We start from the raw sequence: 20,806 nt of genomic DNA on the forward strand, positions 1-20,806 counted from the left end.
TAGTCAAGTGAGTAGTGAAGGTTGTCCCTGCGTAGGTCAAATTTTGTCCAGCAGATCTCGATTACTATTGTAGATTCTGGTCCCAAGGTAGCGAAATGTAACTTTGGCCCATTAAAGGGTACACCATCCGAGATTTGTCTGTCTTTCTGTGATGTTCTGCACAAAGGAAAAGGTACATGATGTTAGCCAATTAACCCAGAGGCGGCAGCAAAGTTGTTTAAGATATAGGTGATTCTGGAAGTTTCTCCTATGAAATGTTTAAAGTATATAAGGACATCATCTGCATTTAGGGAAACAGAATGTGTCCCATCTGCAAGTGGCCTACACTTCTCTGCCCTTAATCATACTCCTAATGGCTCCATGTCTAAGGCAAAAAGCTGGACTGACAAGAGGGTACCCCGTCTAGTCGCCCTGCCTATTGCAAGTGAGGGGGGAAATAAGTTTACCCACCTGTAGCCTTGCTGTGGGGCATGTGTATAGTAGCCTCATCAGCCGGGTGGTGTGGTCTCCGAAACCGAAGTGCTGTAGGACCTTGAAAAAGTAGGAAAAGTAAAAAGAGTTAAATACCTTTTTGAGATCGAGGCTAAGAGCCGCAGATCGTGGCCAGGCCAGAGGAGCTGTTGCTAGGAGTCTATAGTGGAACATGAGGTTCAGTGGGGTGTTAATGTGGGGGATGAATCCATTTTGATCTGAATTGATCAATTGAGGACAACAGGTAGATTATAGGAGGCCAGAAGCTTCCCAATAATTTTTCAATCTGAGTTGAGGATGGCGATTCGCAGGTAGTAGGATGGATCCCTTGGGGACATCCTGGCTTAAGCAACTGAATACAAGCAGACACTATCCTCTAGAGGTACATCATAGAATTTGGCCAGTCTAGGAGCTACGAGGTATGGGTATTCATGATAAAAGGCAATCAGTAGGCCATTGGTTTCAGGCATCTTCCGCTATTTGGGCCAGGAAGTACCCAGGTTCTTCACAGTGTAGATGATTTTAAATTATGAAAGCCTAGTAGGATTTACTGTTGCCTAAACACCAAGGTGTCTAGTGAGTTCTTGAGCTCAATAATTGGGACATGCAATGTGTCTCGAGTGGTCAAGAAAGCCAGCAAACTACCAGCCTGTCCCCTTCTGTAAGCGTATGGAAAATGAATGCTGAATCATCTAGACACCCAAGCTTCTCCAGTAAGGAGGTTTTGCAGGTTTGGGCAGTGCGAAGAGCTTCACGTAAAATAGGTTTGCCAATGATCTGTTGCTTCAGGCGACTTGAAGCTTTTTCTGCTTTGGACAGTTCCTGAAGTTTCCTACTGACAATTAAGATCCCCTATATACAATTACCACAGATAGCTACCTTGAAGGCTTCCCACTCTGTTGAGTGAGATTTATTTATTTATTTATTTATTTTATTCGATTTATATAGCGCGTTATAACCCAGGGGTCTCTAAGCGCTTTGTCAGGTAAGCACAGCAGAAATTCCTAAGAAGCCCTACCAGGAGTTATAGCCCAACCCAGGCCTTCTGAAAAAGAACAGTTTTCAACTTCTTCCGGAAGGACATCAAATTGGATTCCTTCCGCAAATCCGCCGACAGATTATTCCAGACTGCTGGGAGGGTATTGGAAATGGCGCGGCCACCCACTGTGGCCAATCTGAAGCGTGGTTGGGTAAGAAGGGTTGCTTCAGCAGATCTTAACGACCTACCCGGTTTGTATGGAGTCAAACGGGTCTTGATATATCTTGGCGCCTTTCCATAGAGCGATTTGTGTGCGATGCAGAGCCCTTTAAAGAGCACCCTCTGCCTTACTGGCAGCCAGTGTAGCTCGCGCATAAGTGGGGACGCATGCGAGCTCCTTGGTTTCTTAAAAATGAGCCTGGCGGCATCGTTCATCACCACTTGAAGTTTGTCCAGAAGTTTTTGGGGCAGTCCTAAATAAAGCGAATTGCCATAGTCCAACCTTGATAATATCATTGCAGATACCGCCCGTCTCAAGGTGGAGAAGGACAATAATGGCGAAATTTTCCTAAGTTGTCGGAGAAGACCGACACAGGTTCCTACCACCGTGGTGACTTGCTTCCGCATGGATAGTTTATCATCCACATGGATGCCTAAGCTTTTTACCACCGCTGCAGGTTCTGGGGGTGGCCCAAGTTCTCTTGGCCAAAACCCGTCGTGCCATGGGTTACCAGCAATGGTGATTGGTAAAACCTCCGTCTTGTCAGGGTTGATTTTTAAGGAGTTCAAAGACATCCAGTTGGCTGTATGCTTGAGGATATTTTGCAGCCTTGCTAACGCCCAGGAGCATCAACCATTTGGATGATGATTTGGGTGTCGCCAGCGTAATTATACACCTGACAATCCATTTGATTGAGGAGTGAAATCAACGGTTGTAGATATATGTTAAATAAAAGGGGCGACAGAGCAGACCCCTGCGGCACTCCACATGAAATTGGTGTTGCAGTGGAGAGCAATTCTCCCAGCTGTACTCTTTGCGTCCTCCCTTGTAGGAAAGAGGCAAGTCAGGCATGAGCTGTGCCCTGAATGCCGAAATCCCTCAACCGCGACAGAAGTTGTTTATGACACACGGTGTCAAACGCCGCGGAGAGGTCTAACAACCGCAGGGCACCAGGTATCTTCCTATCTGCCCTATTCCTGAGCTCATCTAAGATAGACAGCATGACCAGCTCCGTGCTGTGATTCGCACGGAACCCCGATTGATTTGGTTCCAACAAACCATTCCTTTCCAGATGGTCGGAGAGGTCGGACAAAACATGCTGTTCTAGCACTTTGGCCAGGAAAGGAATCTGGGAGATAGGCCTGAAATTTTTCAGGCATTTCACGTCTGCCCCTGTTTTTTTTAGCAAAGGGATCAGTCGTGCTTCCTTGAAGGCTAACGGAACCTTGCCTAATACTAAGGATGAATTCAGGAGAGCCAAGACCTCTTCCTCTATTCCTGGCATAGCCAGTTTGAATACTTCAGGAGGGCAAGGATCGGCCTGAGAGCCAGACTTAACTCGCCCCATAAGCAATGACAGTCCATCCTTCGCAATCAAGGGTAGAGTGTCCAAAGGACTGTCCACCAGCTTCTTAGCCGGGATGGTCTGTAGGGGGCAGGCATGCATGGCAGTACGAGCAATTTCAGAGATGAGGTCTGTAATTTTGCTGGTGAAAAAGTCCTGAAATCTCGGACAGTCCTCTAGAGTGAACTCCGGCCTCTGTTCTTTTGTTTTCCTGAGTTCATTTAGGACTCTAAAGATTTCTTTTTGTGGATCTTTAGCTGTAGTGATCCTTTCCTCATAGAACTCGGCCTTCCTGGCTGTTATTGCCCGTTTATAGGTCGCTAGTTCTAGCAAATAGAGACTTCGCGCATTAGTGTCATAGGCTCTGCGACAAGCTCTCTCCGCCTTGCGTAAAGCCCTCTTCTTATCCCTAAGAGAGTCGTTATACCAAGGGGATCCCGAGCCTCTATTTACTAAGTTGACCCTTCGTGCTGGCGCCACGTAATCGGCCGTCCTTCGAAGTCTATCATCCAAATGACTGCAAAGAGCATCCGGATTGTCATCCAGAAAATTCTGGGGTGGATTCACTAGGAGACGTGCTACCATTTTGTCTCCATTAATATTTTTCCATATCCTCACCACCCTCTGCCCTTCTACAGGTTTCATTTTTTGTAAGTTCATCAGGAGATCTCCCTTCACCAGATGGTGATCCGACCAGACACAAGGCAACGTAATCGTCAATCCCTGTACCGGAAGTGACGTCCACACCAGATCAACGTGTGACCGTTCACATGTGTCGGCCCCTTTACTTGTTGGACTAGCCCTAGTGATGATAGAGCCTCATCAATCTGGCTAGCCTGCCCTTCTTTCGGGGTAGTTTCCCAGTGGTAGTTAAAGTCTCCCAATATAACCATATTATCATACCTCGAGCGCAGATCCTGCACTAGCTTCAAAAACAGGTCTGGAAACTCCGGCATGGCCCATGGAGGACGATACACCACCAGGACTGTCAGGCAGTGTATCCCCAACCTCAGTTTAACACCAAGCACCTCCGCCCCTCCCAAATTTTCTGCCAAGATTGTTTCTCCTCGCATACGATCTGCAAAGAAAAGTGCCACCCCTCCGCCTCTCTTCTCACCCGCTCTATTACAATATAGAACCGAAAAATTTGCCGGTAGAGCAGCCACAAGATCCGGCAGCGAGGAGTCCTCGAGCCACGTCTCCGTGACTCCTAACACGTCGAGCTCCCCGTCCTCCAGTAATGAAAACACCACTCCATTATGTTTTTGGAGGGAACGGGTGTTTAACAGCCCGTAGTGCAAGACCCTGGCTTTATGAGCCTGAGGCCATCCAGACCCTTTCTCCGGAACCCTCCACAACCCTTCCTGTCGAAGTAGGGCTGCACTCCCCTCCTCGAGAGATGTATTACTCAGGTTAACTTCCAGTAGCTCACCTCTATCGTAGATGATGCGCGAGCCAGGGGTCCTGGCCCCGGGTCCCGTCTGGTCACAGATGGGCACAGATGCATGAGATGCAGTGGACCTTTCGTTATCTTCAGTAGATTAGGGCTGTTAAGAAGGCCCACCTAGTAGTTTCAGCAGGAGTTTGGCCTGTGTAAAAGTCACATTGAGGGCAGGAGAAAAGAGGAAGCATGGCAAGCCAGAGAAACCGGGCTGGGAATGGCAACCTCCACCTCATGACTGGCAAATTTCCAACAAAGGTCAACTCCATCCCACCCCTTGGTTCATGTCTAGGGGTGATCAAGGATCCTGAAGGCAGCTGGTCGTTTCAGAGTGGAAATCAGCTGTAGGAGTCTTAAGAGTTACTCTACAGCAAGCCATCAGCCACTTGGGAAATCTCTGGCTACAGAGCGGGAACAATGAGGAGGAGGTATTGTTGTCTTTTGATGACACAGATGATGGGGAAAGCTCGTCTGGGTAATGATGAGTGCCAGCTGCAGATAGAGCATATCGCCTCTGTTTTATTCAGGAGATGGCATGAACGAAGTGTCAGTTGGCTTTGACATTCCAGCTCAGTGGTGTCGCCAGCAGTGTTTTGGTCTGCTAGCTTCTCCTCTGTATGTATCAGCCGACTGAGAAGCAGTACATTACCCCTCGACCCAATCCCAGGCAGCCTCCAGTTCCATAAAGTAAAAGGACTTTGGTCAGTCATGAACTTGAGCTTCTCTGGGACTGGAGCGAATATTTGATACCTATGTCTCTAAGCAACTTCTTCACCCACAGAAAGGGAGCGCACTGGTGTTGAACAGCTAGCATGTATAGACCGGAAAGAGCAGGACTTGATATTTTTCAAATTCGATGCACCCTGAAGACATGTCATCTGGAGGGTTTCCTTCCTGTTTCTGTAGTGCAGGAGCCATGCTATGAGGGGACAAGGTGAGGCGCCCAGGGGAGGGAACCTGGCTGGGATGTGATGGGCCCTCTCAATGGCAAAAGAAGGAGAAAGGTTCTGGGCGGGCGAGAATGTCTTGATTCACTGTTTAAAGAACTGCATTGGGTTGTTCCATTCTGCGCCCTTCAGTAGACAAATTGCCCTCAGATTATTCCACCTGGACCGGCCCTCAGCGTCTTCAGCTCTGAACTTTAGGAATTATATTTGATCTGTTAGGTCTTGTGGTTGACTTTGGCGCTCCTGGTACATGGGGAGTGAATCTTGTATTTCTTTCTTTGTTTGCTTATCTCGTTCTGCTAGTTTCTTTTGTTGTCTGCTCTCTGCAGAGCCTGTAGAACTTATGGCTGCCAGGATAGTGTCTAGTTTGTCCAAGACGGTGGCTGTGGGGGCTGCTTCAGGCAGTTGTTGAGGCTTTTCAGTGAGTGGAGCATTGGTTCAGGTCTGTTTAGGCCTTCCTGTTGTTCAAAGCTGTTCATAGTGCCTCAGGTGCATTTTGACCCGCTTGCAAAACCCCGTTGGTCACCAGAGGGGAGGCATTCCAGCGGTATATGATGAGCAGTCTGAATCAAGACCTGTATAGTGGTGTGGCCCTGGTTGACAACCAAGAGAGAGAGAAAAAGGGCCAGCAGAGGGGATAGGTCCGATCCTAGGGCAGTGTGTCTGTTGGTTTACTCACAGGTGGAATGTAAATGGATGGAAAGGAGAGACTGAGCTGCTGGGGAGATTTCAATCTGCCTCACAAGGGATCCGGCCAGATCACAGCTGTAGGAGGACCCCGCAGCATGCTCTTGTGTAGTCTATCTTTGTCTGTTGGGGGTGGGCTTACAATCCACTAAGGCACCAAGCATGTAGAATTAGGGTGGGAAACAACAAAGGATCACTCCACCAGCCCCAAGGTCCCACTTGAGAGGAGCTCAAGGGATGGTATTATCTCTCATGGTTCTCTGTTGAGTGTGAGTTCCCGCCAAGAGGAAGGCTTGTCACATCACCCATGCAGTGTGTCACCCAGGGGGGTATTTTCCATCATATTATGCCATGTGAGGGACCACCTCAATGGCAACCCATTTAGTCCAGGAGGTCAGTACTGCCTCTCTGAATATTAGGAGAAGGGAGGCAGTCGCTTGGCAAATTGTATGTGCAATGCCATTGTTTGTTGAAAAATAGTGGGGCTCTAAGGTTGGAGCCTGAGTTTTATGTCACAAAGGATGGGGTGCAGAAAACCCGGCTTCCACTCCAGCGCAAAGAGGCAGAGGGGCACGGTGGCTTTCCACATGGGAAGTAGCCACCAACAATGCCAATGGCAGATCCTGAAGCAGTCCCCACACCTCCAAAAGAAGCAATATACCGCATAGTGGAGCCCCCCGCCCCCAGTGAAGCCCCAATAGTTTCCCAACTCACCATGCTCACTAGCTAATCCACAATAGTGGTCCTGTTTAGGATGGAAGGGGTGGCCCGTGCACTCTGTGTCCTCAGGCACTGGAGCTCCTCAGGCAGCGGCAGCATCTCCAGCTACAGTCCAGATCAGTCAGAGTAGTCTATGATTGCAGGTCACCGCCACCCTAGGGTGACCATTTGCCTGGAAGGACTGTTAGCGTCAAAACTAGTGTTATGCACACAAGCACACCTAATTTAGATCGGTCCGTGCAAGTAGGCCCTAGCCACCCGGTTCTGGACTGGGTGGCGTCTTCTGGCCTCATCTCTGGATGCATCCCTGCCACTGCAGGCTTCCTACTCCAGGAGGATAGGGTCTTTTGCAGGGAAGAAAATGCTGGGTTCCAAGGAAATGGGCTAGAGAGAGGTTAACCTGCGTTGGCAATGAGGGCAGAACTGGCCACACCCCTTAGAAATTCCATATCTTAGTCTTTGCTTGGAAAAAACTGTACTGCTTGACTTCATTGAGGCGGAGGCCCATGATAATTGGCTGCAGTTACTCCGAAGCTGCTGAAGAGGCAGAGCGTGGGGCGTGTTTTTTCCGTACACCCCTTCCTGGATTGGTCCTGTCTCGATCAGCAGCCTTGGAAGCACCATACGGGTGTGGGTTCAGTAGCTGTAGACTCATGGCGACTAGTAAGGTGGATGTAACCCATTTGGTCTGATGAGGAACATCGAAGCAGGTCTAGACCAATGCAATTACCAAGGCAGTTTTAGGCATGACTGGGCTGATACGCTCACCAAGGCAACTGCAGTCTAGAAAGGATATATGGATCCACTGTCTCAAACTTCGGAACCATTTTGGAGTTGCTCTCTTGAGCACTTGCAGCATGAGAACAATGAAGTGGGAGGTGTCTGCACCTGAATGTTATCACGTTCTCTGAAGCAGTAAATGGGGATATACAAAAGAGTGGGCCTTACCCAGAAACTTTCTCACGTTGAAAAATAGAAACAGCTATCCCCTTCCTTTACCCGTACCATCCACCACATGGCAGTGCTCCAAAAGAAATAATCAGCAGCCTCTTGCTCATGGAATTTCTAAAGGTAGCTCTGTCTCCATCCTCTTCACTACACTGTCTGGCGTTCTATCCTCCAGCCGCAGGAATGCTGATAATATACAGCCACCGTCTGGGGAAACGGTTTTCGATCTTGTGCCAAACCAGGGATGTCTACAATAAATCTTATTAGCTTCAGTACTGGACTCCTTCACAAACAGAAAACTACTATTGCACATGTACTACAAGCACACACTCAAGATCCACACATAATGTCAATGCAGTATTTGGGGTATTCACATGACAGCAAAACGTCTTGCATGAGAAGGCCAGTGGTCTGTTCTCTCACTGACTCAGATAAAAAGGTCTGAACGCACTATCAATCTCGAAACATGGTATGCTGCTACAACCACTTTATGTACTACATCTGGGACAAGAACAATATTCCTATATTCTCTGAGGACATGCCTAAGTCTCTGCATACACTGTGGATTAGCTTGATGCCAGGTCTAAAATAAAAGAATATTACATAAACATGCAGTTGGACACTCCGTGCAGGGGAATATGCCTGTATACCACTCTACTCTGAAACAATCTGTTCTACATCAATGCACTCTACTCCACTTTGCACCACTCCATTCTACGCCATTGCAGTCTACGCCACTGCAGTCTACTCTGCAGCACTCTACTGTACGTCACTTCACTCTACGCCAATGGACTCTGTACCAATTTACTCAAAGCCAATCTACTCTGCACCACTGTACTTTACGCAACTTAACTCAAGTTCACTCTACTTCAATCTACTACACTCCACAATACTCCACTCTATGATGCTCTTCTCCATTAAACGCTACTCCACTCTATGCCTCTCCACTCTACAACACTCTATGATACTACTCTACCCTACGACACACTACGCACCCCTCTCTACAGCACTCCATGCTACTATACTCCACCCTGTTCTATGACACACTTCTCCACCTACTTCACTGCTCCACTCTGACACTCAATGCCCCTCGACTCAACACTCTATGCCACCTCATTCTACAACAATCTACTCTTCTCTATGCCACTCTACAAGACTACTCAACTCTACACAAAACCCTCTATACCACTCCACTCTGCTCTACGACACTCTGTGCCACTTTATTCTGTAACACTGTACTCCACATTGACACTGTACTCCACACCACTCAACAGTACTCAACCCTGTGCCCTTCCACTCTATGACACTCTACTCCACAACACTCTACACCACTCCACGTCACTCAACCCTACTCTACACCTCTCTATGCCACTCACCTCTCCTCCACTTTATGACACGACACTCCACTCCATTCTACTTTATTTACATCAGTAAATTTTAGCCACACGTGTGTTTAACATTGGTAAACGTATTGGCAAAGCCAGTAGCTCTTGCATAGACGAAACCTATTGGCTTAAGGTTACCAGATGACTCCTTATCCCAGTACTGTGTTTTAATTTAAAAGCCTTATACAGTCCAGGAGTTGTAGCCATGGTTCTTGTCAGTTGAGCTAGGTGAAGTAACACCAGTAAACAAGAGTTGTAAAAGAAAAGCCTATCACTAGTGTTTGGCTGTCATGCCATTTTTGACACCTTCAGGGAGTTCCTTGCATTTTAACCAACAGATTTGCAATTAAAGTCAAACTGCACGTTTTATCATACAGGGTGCTGTTGGATAAATTATTAAACTGGCTGAAAGTGTCACATATGATATTGCTTGGCTGTTTTTAAGGTACCTGCCTGGTGCATTTATTCAGGTATTATTTATTTAATGAATAGTTAAACATTTGCTCCTTACAGCCCATAAACCAGGCAATAATTTATCATAGCAATAATATGCCTTCATATTAGCTCAAGTCAATTATCGGATCAGCTACGTGAATATTCAGCTGCTTAAACAAAGTCCAGCCTCTGTAAAATGCTTGCATTTGCTTAAAAAATAGAAAAACACTTGATAAAGCATAGGCGCAGCATGATGCACACATGTACTAAGTAATTCCTACATTCCGGACTCATTCATAGTGCTCCTAATACATTTTGTCAATACAATCCACATATTTACTCATCAGCACAATTAGAGGAAAATGCTAGCGCTCACTCAAGTCTCATTGGTCCAATTCACAGTGCGTTATTCTGCAAGTAACTCTTGCTCCTGAAAATTCAGGGGGTAAGCAGCGTCTCAGCTTTGATTGACACAGAACTACTCTCAGAAAAGAATGTGAATCGGCATACTAAACTCCTTGAGTAGTAGGTACTGTCTATGATTTCCTAGAAAAGTGTGACGTGCAGAATAGTTGCTATGCATCGTTTCTTTTTAAATCATTAACTTTTCATCCAAAACCCAATTAAGCGAACATATTTGCTCAGCTTAATATAGCACTCTCAAGACATGATAGAATACAACCAATTATTCATCTGATGTCCCTTAACAAGCATAACCCCTTCTCAACAACATTTGGTGATCCAAACCAGTGCAAACATACAGTTGTCTAGAGTTACATTTGTGCCTTGCAGCTTGGTTGTGACAGTGGTAAAAAGAAAATGTAGTACGTTGCCTCCGAAAAATATACACAAATTATATAATAGAAAAATATATAGGCCAAATAAAATATACAGGCCATTGCTTCCAACAATGCTTTCTCCTTACTGCAACCAGTGTGTTTCTTCCTACTCTCAATGAAGATGTGATTTTCCTAAAGGTCTAGATTTTATCGGACAGGAGTAAAGCAGCATTACGTTTGATTGCAGTTTTCTGGAGCTCTGCATAACCTTGTGATCTAAACCTCTTTCTGATTTTAATTTTGAAGGAAAATGTGGTCAGCTGATGACATTGCTGAGTTGTGTTACAAGCACTACAGCTCCAAGCTTCCCAAGAGGGGTATGCCAGACCCCAAGAGAGAATGGACTCTACTGGCAGCTGTAGTGCAAGTAGTGTCCCAGCCCAACAGTGGTTCCAGCACTAGACAGCAGCCAGGTCAGTACTCTAGTCTGCAAGCATATTTTGTCACAGTATGCCTCTGTAGTTCTAAGCACTTTTAGTGTTAATTATTAATAAGGTTTGAATGTGTGTAAGTTTAAATGTATCAGCAGTAATAATTATTTTCAAGCCAAATAAAGTCCTTGGTAGTTTTTCCTGTTCTCTGTCCAGTTTGTTAGAGGTGTGATTATTGGTTGTGGAGGTGGTTGTCATAGAACCTTATTGTACTGTGCATAACAGATCCAAAATAAAAGAATGTTTAACCTACATTTCCACGAATCAAATACGGAAACAATCAAATAGGTATACTTAAGATTCACATCAGTCATTTAGCCATGCTGTATAGTAATTTGGAGAGCTCTGATCAGCAGCAAATAATTTGTATTGGTACAGATTGGAGTTTCAATGCTATCAATTCTTATTCTGGACATTTTTGAGTTGTTGAAATAGGAGGATTTTGCTTGCAACCCTGTTTTCATTCATCTGTTCATATGGTCTTCGCTTGAATGATGCCCAGTAAGACTTATGAAAGGATTTTCTGATATTATGGGTAACACCCTAGGAAGCCTAATCAAGTGCTCGTTTTCTAAGGATCTTTGACCATTTATTCCCAAGAGGACAGTGGCAAGGCAACTCTGGCAAAAGTCTTTTTTGATTTAAAGGATCTATGCCATTTTGTATGTGTCCCGACTCCCTTACATAGCAAAACATTTGGATGTGCAACAACAAAGCAATTACAGTTCCATACTAAGTCTAATAATCATTCTTACTTGTTGTAAGCCAATTTTCAGTCTCGTTTAAGCACAACGTGTATTGTCTTTGTATTGCTTAACAATCTTTGCATTCAGGTGGGTGACAGACCAGTCTGTATCCTAATCTTGTTATATCTAGCAATTGCATGTAACATTGTTGATCTGCCTCTGTTCATCATTCACTTACTTCAGGAACTTGTTTCTGCAGTCATTAACCCTAGCTTCTAGTTTTTCATTTGGCAAGGTGTGCTACTCAAATCAGTATGCATTGTGTGCTATTTTTATGGAGCTTCTCTTGATTTAGTTAGCCTCTACGTTTCTGTGATGTGTTCTCAGAAGATTATTAAAATCAAACCCTGGTATAACTTACCTTCCCCTAATTCAGTAGCCTTAAAAATTATGGTTGAGTTTGTTTTTAACGTAAGCATGAGTTTGAGTACCCTGACGCCTTTTCATTTTACACTCCAGCATGATTGTATAGTTCCAGGAAAGGAGTCTGAAACTGTTGTTCAGTGGGGCATTGTTTTTATAGTAGAGAGCAGTGGGCTAGAAAATGAAGAGTTTGTTATATCTCTGAACTGTATTTATATGTTGTGGCTTCTTGTGTGGGCCTTGTAGCCAAATCACAGGAGCACAGATCAGTTTAACATTAGGGTTTCTGTCATTGACCCTTAAGAGCCAGAACCATGCTACTCTTTAAGGATATCCACATGAATATCAAGGTACATACGTAAACATAGATTTAACAGTCTTCACTAAGATCATTGCCAACTGCCTTGAAGCATTCATTCCCCCCCTGATGGACCCCGATTAGGTGGGTTTTATGAAGCAGAGACAGAGCAGCAATGATAGTAGACGACTACTGTATCTGATGGAAAAGGCCGGCAGGCACAACATTCCTCCACTCTTGATGCTTCTTGATGCTCCTTGATGCCGAATTGGCATGTGATCAGGCCAGTTGGATGTTCCTTGAAGATGTTTTCAAGGAACTGCAATTTGGGGAGATTATGAAAAGCTGGAACCTTGCGGGATACTACTCACCCACAGTATTGCTATGTGCAAATATGAAAGAGATCTCCCACCTTCCTCCTTTACAATGGTACGAGGCAGGGATGTACCCTTCCCCTCTGTTATTGGCTCTTGTGACTAGCCATTAACAAACAAAATCCAGTCCCACAGAGCTATCAGGAGTCATCGCTTTTTAAGGGCACAAGACCTGTGCCGTTGCAGATGATATCCTGCTCTCACTGACGTACTCATAAAGGTCTGTCCCAGCAGCCATTAAAGAGCTGGACCAATTTGAAATAGTATATTGGTTCAAGATCAGCCAACAAAAATATCTCATTCTCTATCTCTCCATCCCATCTACAGTTGCTTAGGATCGGCAACAGTCCTCTCTAGTTCCGTTTACTATCTGGGTCTGAATCTCACCAACTGACTAGAGATGTGAAGGATGGCCAACTAGCTTACCCTTTGAAAGCAAATATATTCAATTTTTGCAAGAAGAATTGAGAATGTTGTGACACAGACTTAGATCATCAAGGGAAAGTACAAGGCACAATCTTAAGGCATTGGCATTAAGTTGAAATAGTGCATTATTAGATAACATCGATAATAGCATTCCCTCCAACCTCAATCAAAAACCAAACGTTATTGGCTCAGCCATTTCTCCAATTTCGGCTGTGTTTATGGGGACAACCCCTGTCCTCGTAGACTCTTTTTCTCTTGCTGTGCGCACCAGTCTACACCTTGGCACCACTGGGAAAGAGTGGGTGGGGAAGGGGATTTCCATCGGTCAGTGATGTCACATTTGGCAACCATTAGGGCCGTCCCCCAAAACGACCTGTCAGCCTTCATGCCCCCAGAACCTTCAATAACACCCAATATAAGCATCAAAGGGGAGAGGGGGACCTCCCAACCCAACACCTCAGACAGTACCCCATCACCGTGGTCCAGAAATTTTTTATTTCGGGGTATACCCACACTACATGATAACAATCAGCATGTGTTGCACCACATCTAAAAAATATGTAGGCTTGGGAAGCAGTCCCGCTCGATGAAGCCTAGCTGGGGAAAGATAGGCAGTGTATAGATAGTAAATTTGAATCAATCATAGTCTAGAAGAAGTCGTGATTACCCTTGGTGTCATCAGCGAGTCGAGCCAGTCGTCTTTAAGAGGTCCCACCCAATTCTCCCAGCGGGCGACTAAGAGGATCCAGGGTGCTCGGAGTATTAACAATCAATGAGATTCCACCTTTGCCCGATCGGCCCATCAGTGGGCTAAATTCAGGAAATGAGTCAATCTGTGAGAGATGTGAATGTAGAGCATGTCACAATTGAAGGTATTTGAAAAACAGTGTTTGGGATAGAGCATATGTAGTTTGAAGTTCCTGATAGGAGCCCATGTGTGATCCTGCCCAAATATCTCCTAATTGGGAGATCCCAATAAGATCGCATCCTCCAAAGCCCCATAGAGACACCACCTCTCACAGCCAGGTACCATGCCTGAGAAGTGTTTGCCGCGTGAGTGTGGCAGCCCAACGAATATGGCGCAAGGCAGCTTTCCAAGCTTGCAGGGCTACCTTGGTCACTGTGGGTGTGGAATCAGGAATGGGTGAACCACATAGGATGGATAGTATTTGGGGGAACCCCAGCAAGACCAGTTCCAATCGGTAAGCAGGATCCAACCATCCCCCGTTGCACCAATCATGAATGACCATGCGACGTGATGCCAAGTAATAGAGGTATAGGTTAGTCATCCCCAGCCTACGTTCGTAGTGGCCCAGTTGTCAATGTGCGAATGCAAGACAGGGTCCTGAAGCCATGCAAGAGGAAGTGGATCGCTACCCCGTCCATGGTTGGAACCATTTCTGCAGTATCGGGAGTGGCAAGTTTTGAAAGGTGTCAAGAAATCTGGGTAGCATCATCATTTTATTGAGAGCGACACAACCCATAACATTCAGCTGAAGAGACTGCCACTTAATTAGATCAGCTTTGGCTTTCTGCATCAGGGTTGCCAAATTAAGGGACCAAGTTAGCTCAGGATGTAGGGCAACCCAGAAACCCAGATATTTGAAGCTAAGCCGGCGGATGAGTATGCCACATCCTCTTTTTACATAAGCTAGCGTTTGGGGGCATTGAGGGGAGATAGTGGGCACCTGTTCAAGTTGATAGTTTGGTTATGGAATAGTAGTGTAAAGCTTGATTAGTGAGGCCCAAGGCAATATATGTTGAGATGCACTAAAATCAAATGAAAATAATTTGAAGTAAAAAAACAAAAGGACTAACATGAACCGAGATGGACTCTTTTACATAGTGACAGTTCAGAAAAATAGGTGCCATTGTGTCACTCTTGAATATCTCTTATTTTGGGATTCTGTCCTGCTAACACTAGAGCCCAGTTGACCAGATGAAGTCTGTACCTAAATGTGCTCAGTTGTGTAGAGAAAACAAATTGGAGAACTTTCCATTTATGTTAAGGGAGGGACAAAGAATGTTTAAAGTTTCGTCTGAAAACTCTTATGTCAATGGACTGTATTTCCTCCATTTTTATACTCTTCAAAAGGTCGTTAAAATGCGATTTTTCAAACGTTGTATTATCAGGTCAGTGATCTAAGCATGTTTCAACTTCTACATAACTGAGGATTCAGGGAATTTCTGCTTCTTTAGTCTTATAAAGCAGTTAAACGTTTTACTGAATGCCTTCTTTAAAGACTTTCAGATATTAGCTTCCTAAGAACGATCCTAAGATACACAGCATGTCATTTTCTCTCCACAGTTCTTACGGAGGTTGTAGCCATGGGAACGGGAACAAAATGCATTGGCCAGTCAAAGATGAGCAGAGAAGGTAAGTAGGCAAATAGGCCTGACATTGTTTTACCTAACATTGTCCAAAAGAGGCCAGGAGGTGCTAGCCTTACTTTATTTTTAGGACAGTCCCTATTTCTACATTAGCTTTATTCCACTAGTTTACATTTCACCAGTCCCTGAAATGGTGGACAAACTGTAGAACTAATATTAGGCCACGCTGAGAATTAACAGTGCTGAGTTTACCAAAAGATCATATTTAAAAAGCGAGACCTCTTCCTTTCATTAAGCAAAACAAGTCCAAGTGATTGTAGGGAATGTGGGCCACATATTATCTACCAGACTTGTATCATCTGGAGCTCGCGTACCACCAGTGCCAGTTTTTAGGACAGCAGCAATTGCATGCTTTTAAGGCGTTCTAAGACATGCAAGATGAGACGAGAACACCTAACAACCAAAAAAAAGGTTAAAAGCTTTGACCTGCGTATTGCCTTGTTTAATGTCTTCCTTTTTTCCAGGGAATGTTGTACCTTCCTGTTGCTTGACCTGTTATCTTAAAACGTTGCCTTATATCATAAAATTAGTTAGGCCAACTGAAAGCAGCAACTTGGAAACACCACTGCATGGTAATCAAATTGCTTACTACATTTGCTGCCCTTGGTCATATTTCAGTTTCCAGCCTTCTCCCGGATAAATGGCTGTGGCTGTAGTAAAACTGGTGGTCTTATGCCTAACTCTCTTTTATAGTGACATTGCCTACTTTTCTCCCAGGCACTGCAGTATAGGTAAGATCAGATCTACAGTAAGTAAGCTATGTTGCTGAAACCAAGCATCGGACATGTATTGGACTGCGTTGATTGGGATATGTGGGAGAACTTAACATACATTCAACACCCTTTCTTTTCATTTCTGTAATCCTGTATGCATGTCTTCTGGCCTCCTCTCCCAGCACTAAGTCATAGTAATGTGAAAGAGCACAAGGACTGTGCATGCTACTTTGAGTAATTTTCCATTTGTTGTGTATAGGTGATGCTCTCAATGACAGCCATGCAGAAGTAGTTGCAAAAAGAAGTTTCCAGAGGTAAGTATATTTGGATAGCCTGATCTTCACTAAACATTCAAGTTAAAACTATGCCTCTTTATTTATTGGTCAAATCTTGCTAGTTCTCTTCTCTGTTTATTTCTTGGGTTTGCAAGACAAGACACAGTTCCCGTCACCATCACTCTTATGAGCTACATAAATTCTTAAGAACATTTTAGTAAATCTTATATGGTAAGACAGCATAGTAATGTCATATGCAGGTAGTTAAAAGGGAAGAGTTGAATGCAAAGAAACGAGTATTTGGTGGGACCGGAAACATGTAATTTGGATTGAGTTTAAAGGCAAGTGGGTTTGAGCCCCATAAATAAATTAAGCACTGAACTGTATCAGTGAAGACCATTTGAGGACCTGAGACTATACGTGCAAACCCAGAGGCACTTCTCAAACCTGAAATAACCAGACCCACTAGCACAAAAAGATTTATGACTAATTGAATTTGAGAAGGAAGATTGCTGATGACAAAAGCAAATTGACCTTTTGAGCTGTTGGGTTCATCACTAACTAGCACCTCATTGTCATACACAAGGGAACATTTTGTACCTCAGGAAGAATCCGAGGCGTCCTTGGCCTTACCTGCTAGTTAAGTGAGTAGAGAAAAGGGAGGGGTAACCAGAGGCATCAGGTCACTATTACTTGTCTGTGACGTGGCAGTAAAAAGATAAGGCATTACAAGCTAAAGGTCAGTTTTATTGCAGAAGATGGTAGCAGAGATCAATTTCACTCTATCACTGATGTGACAAGGATGGGGGACATACCAGACTATAAGGGCACTGTGTCACCCATGCCCTAGTGTGATTAGACCTGGAGAAAGCAGAATCATACCCTGGTGTGACAGCATAGGTGTAGAGATCAACATTTTCAGTGTGATTGACATTTGCTATATTTCAAAGATGTGTCATTGCTTCTTCATCTAACATGGAGGCAGAATGGACAGCATCCAGTATTTGTTTAATAGGATGGCAATGAGCTGCCAAATATACTGTGCTATGTGATGACCCTGAGGTCTTGATACAGAGTGATATGATATTAGTGGACAATTGTTAGTCTGTCACAGTGGTGCTGTGTGCATACTAGGAAGAAGGGCAACATCGATATTGGATGATCTATGGTGCTACAGTGTATGCTCAAGGGGATGCAGTATCAACTAGTCGCATGATGGCAATCAAGACGCGAAAGGTAATGCAGAATCCAAGGACTGTATTTAAGCTGAGGGATGTGCAGAGACTATGAAAAGGTTTTGGGGCTCATGATGTTCAAGCAAGTGTATTGTATACCCCTGAATTAAGAGTGATCATTGATGCAAAAAGTATCTTTGTGCAAGTTGAAGTAGCCTCTCTGAATCATTAATTCAAAATCTCAATGTGCTGATGAATACTTCTCTGTCTCTCCTCTTTTTCCTTTCACATCCGTCCAGGTGGTCAGTTGTTAGGGTGCTTTGATCTGCATGCATTCTGGTTAGTTATTTACACTATCCATGGAATAGCTCTCTGCACACTGGAGTCGATTTTTACCACCTTTGGTGTCTCTACAGACGGTCATTTCCAAGTGCACATTTTCTGCCCCTTCCTTTCAATGTGACACAATTTGATGGAAACGTTTTTTATTTGTTCTTCATAGTCGAGATATTTGTTATATTGGGTGGGGTCCTAACATTTCTTCCCTTTTTCTAATCTACCTTCAAACACCGTAACCTTGGCCATTCTACCATGAGGTGGCCTGTAATGTTGTTTGCATTTATTAAAACACACACATGATAATTGTTCTTTTTAAAAGAGGCAAATTCAGGTTTGCATTGTGTGATTATGATGTGAGGAGATGAGATTAGGAAGTGTAGTGTAGGTGCTATCTATCTGCTAATTCAGATGTTCTTAATCTGTAGGCTGTGGGGGTCCACAACTGTTCAGAAAATGAAATATTATTAGCGGATTATTAAAACTTACATAAAAAACTAAATTGAAAAGTGAAAGCTTTCAAACTTTCTGTAAATGTGAAGGAATTTTAAATTGGAAGAAGCTAAAAATTAAGTTGGTATCCTTATCTTGGTTTGTGAGAGCAGTGCAAGTACAGAAAAAGGTTAAGAGCCTTTCTAAAGTAACCAGAGGGTAACCGAGGGCAGGTGCCACACACCTTATAATTTAGTTAGTGAACAGACAAAGCACAAAATAGGGAACTTAAGACAATTCCACCCCTGATTTACTCATTTTTTTCATTTCATTGTTACACCTTCTTTTTGCAGGTACCTCCTGCACCAGCTCTCACTAGGCGCATCTCCCACACAGGACAGCATTTTCATTCAAGGCAGGGAGAAGGGAAAGTGGAGGCTTAAACAAGGAATTTCTTTCATATTTTTCACCAGTCACACTCCATGTGAGTAATCGGAACATCTTAGATGAATCTTTTGTGCACCTCTTGCATTGCAAACATCATTGTAACTACCCTGTGCATACTGGTGTTTTATACATATTATATAGTGATAACATGCCATCTTATAGCTATTTTCAAGCTGTGAGCATTGTGAAACTAAGTGTTTTTATAGGTTACAGTGAACAGAATGGGCATTGTGCATCAAGGGGTTCAGGTTGCGAGGAGATACTGTATCGCTCCTGATTTCAAGAGCAAATAGACTAACCTCTTGCCTTGGCAGTACAGAAGATGGCCTAAGTGTGATCTCAATAGTGTACAGGTAATAGATTAGTTTAACAAGGAAACTGATCTTCTTGCCAGCCCTTGCTTGGCTCAAATTATCATGCGGCTAGTGAGTGAGTAAGGAACAGGAAAAATCAAGGACTGTAATTAACATAAGGCAGTTATTCAGAGAAAAGCAGACCGTGGGAAATCTACTCACCCACTCGCTATGTGGAGTAAGATTTTATGAGGGTGAGCTATTTTTCAAAGGACTGGCCCATTCAGCCAAGCTGACAAAGAACAGGTGTTTTGTTCACTCAGCAAATGAATGAGCAATAAAAATGCCTTCAAATCTTGTTTTTATCTTGGCACATTTTCTTTGTGTTCAGACGGAGATCAAATGTCAGCTTATGTCTTTTTACAATTTGCTGGATATTATATCCTGATGATTGATGTTTACTTTTCTTTCTCAGACTGTGAAGTTAGAGTATTTTATAAAGTGAATTGTGCTGTACAATACGTATGAAATGAAAGACTGTAGGCTGTCCGTTTCTTTTCTTACACACCATATTTAAATATCTTGTAAATTGTACAAATATTTTACAACATATTTCAGTAGTTGGGAAAGCACATTTGTTTTGTAATTCTGTGTGATAAAAACTAAGGTTTTACTAGGATAAAAACAAATCTTGGTGATGTGCAAATGATAAATATTCTCCACATTGTTGATTGTACACTATATCGTTTTTTCAGTAGAACTGCATGTTAGTGGGAAAGTTTGTGTCCATTTCATTGGAAAATGTGTTGTCTGTAAACCACATCATGCGTAGTAAAATATTTATCAAAAAGTGAGTTTTTAAACATGAACTGAGAAACATTCCTGTCCCCTCCCTGATGACAATACTATTAGTGATCGAAATGCAAGTCTGTCTAAGGTCATGTGTAACCTACATAGAGCAAACGATTAGTCTAGTAAACCAAACAAGAGTTAGCTTGTACTGCAGACATGCTGAACACATACATTTGAAGGTGCTTTCATGTGTGATAATGAAGAAAAGGTCGACTGTGAAATAAAGTATTTCCATAGGATCACACAATTTGAGACCAGCTCATGGGTCAAGTACAGTACCGTTAGGTCAAGTAGACTATTGAAGTCCCTAGACCTGCAGTTCTGGTAAACCTTTTATGATTTTTTTGAGGTCTGAAAAGGGAGTGAATGCCTGGAACTGAATCCATTAGGAATGCTGATGGAAAGAGCCTTGGCATAGAAAAAGGAGAAGAAAAAGTTCCAAAGAAAAGACAAAGTAAGAGACAACAAACACGTGAGAAGAGACTCAAGTAGACCATAGATGGGCTTAGCACACCTGACCGGCTATCATTTGTGTGAATTCGACCTGTTCTCATCTAGAGTTCGTTGACACTTAAGTTTCTGTAGCTCAATGGATTTTTCACCTCACTTTTCCTCTTATTGGGGCATGCACACACAGGATGGATTTGACTTAGCTTTTGGCGGCATATCATATCTAGAACAGATCTGATCCGACTGTGGGATGCCTGCAATGTGCATCCCTGATCTTGTCTGCTTCATGTGAGCTGCCACCATACTTCTGCCCTGTCGCTGAGATGTTTATAGCCTGCAATATAATTAGATACATCAGTGGTACATTTATAACCTCTGGTTATGGGA

General features: G+C 43.8%; 1 protein-coding gene across 1 annotated transcript in view; it reads left to right on the forward strand.

Moving 5' to 3' along the window:
• Positions 1-10,667: 10,667 nt before the first annotated feature.
• The window catches only part of ADAT1 (adenosine deaminase tRNA specific 1), a 32,474-nt gene continuing 22,335 nt past the window's right edge, over positions 10,668-20,806 (forward strand). Inside the window, exons 1-4 of the mRNA XM_086948250.1 lie at positions 10,668-10,830; positions 15,364-15,432; positions 16,419-16,473; positions 18,731-18,861. Of these exons, the coding sequence (XP_086804376.1) occupies positions 10,668-10,830; positions 15,364-15,432; positions 16,419-16,473; positions 18,731-18,861 (418 nt within the window). The remainder of the gene's footprint in view (positions 10,831-15,363; positions 15,433-16,418; positions 16,474-18,730; positions 18,862-20,806) is intronic.

This window comes from Lissotriton vulgaris, unplaced genomic scaffold, assembly GCF_964263255.1.
Source record: "Lissotriton vulgaris unplaced genomic scaffold, aLisVul1.2 SCAFFOLD_6280, whole genome shotgun sequence".
NCBI lineage: Eukaryota > Metazoa > Chordata > Amphibia > Caudata > Salamandridae > Lissotriton > Lissotriton vulgaris.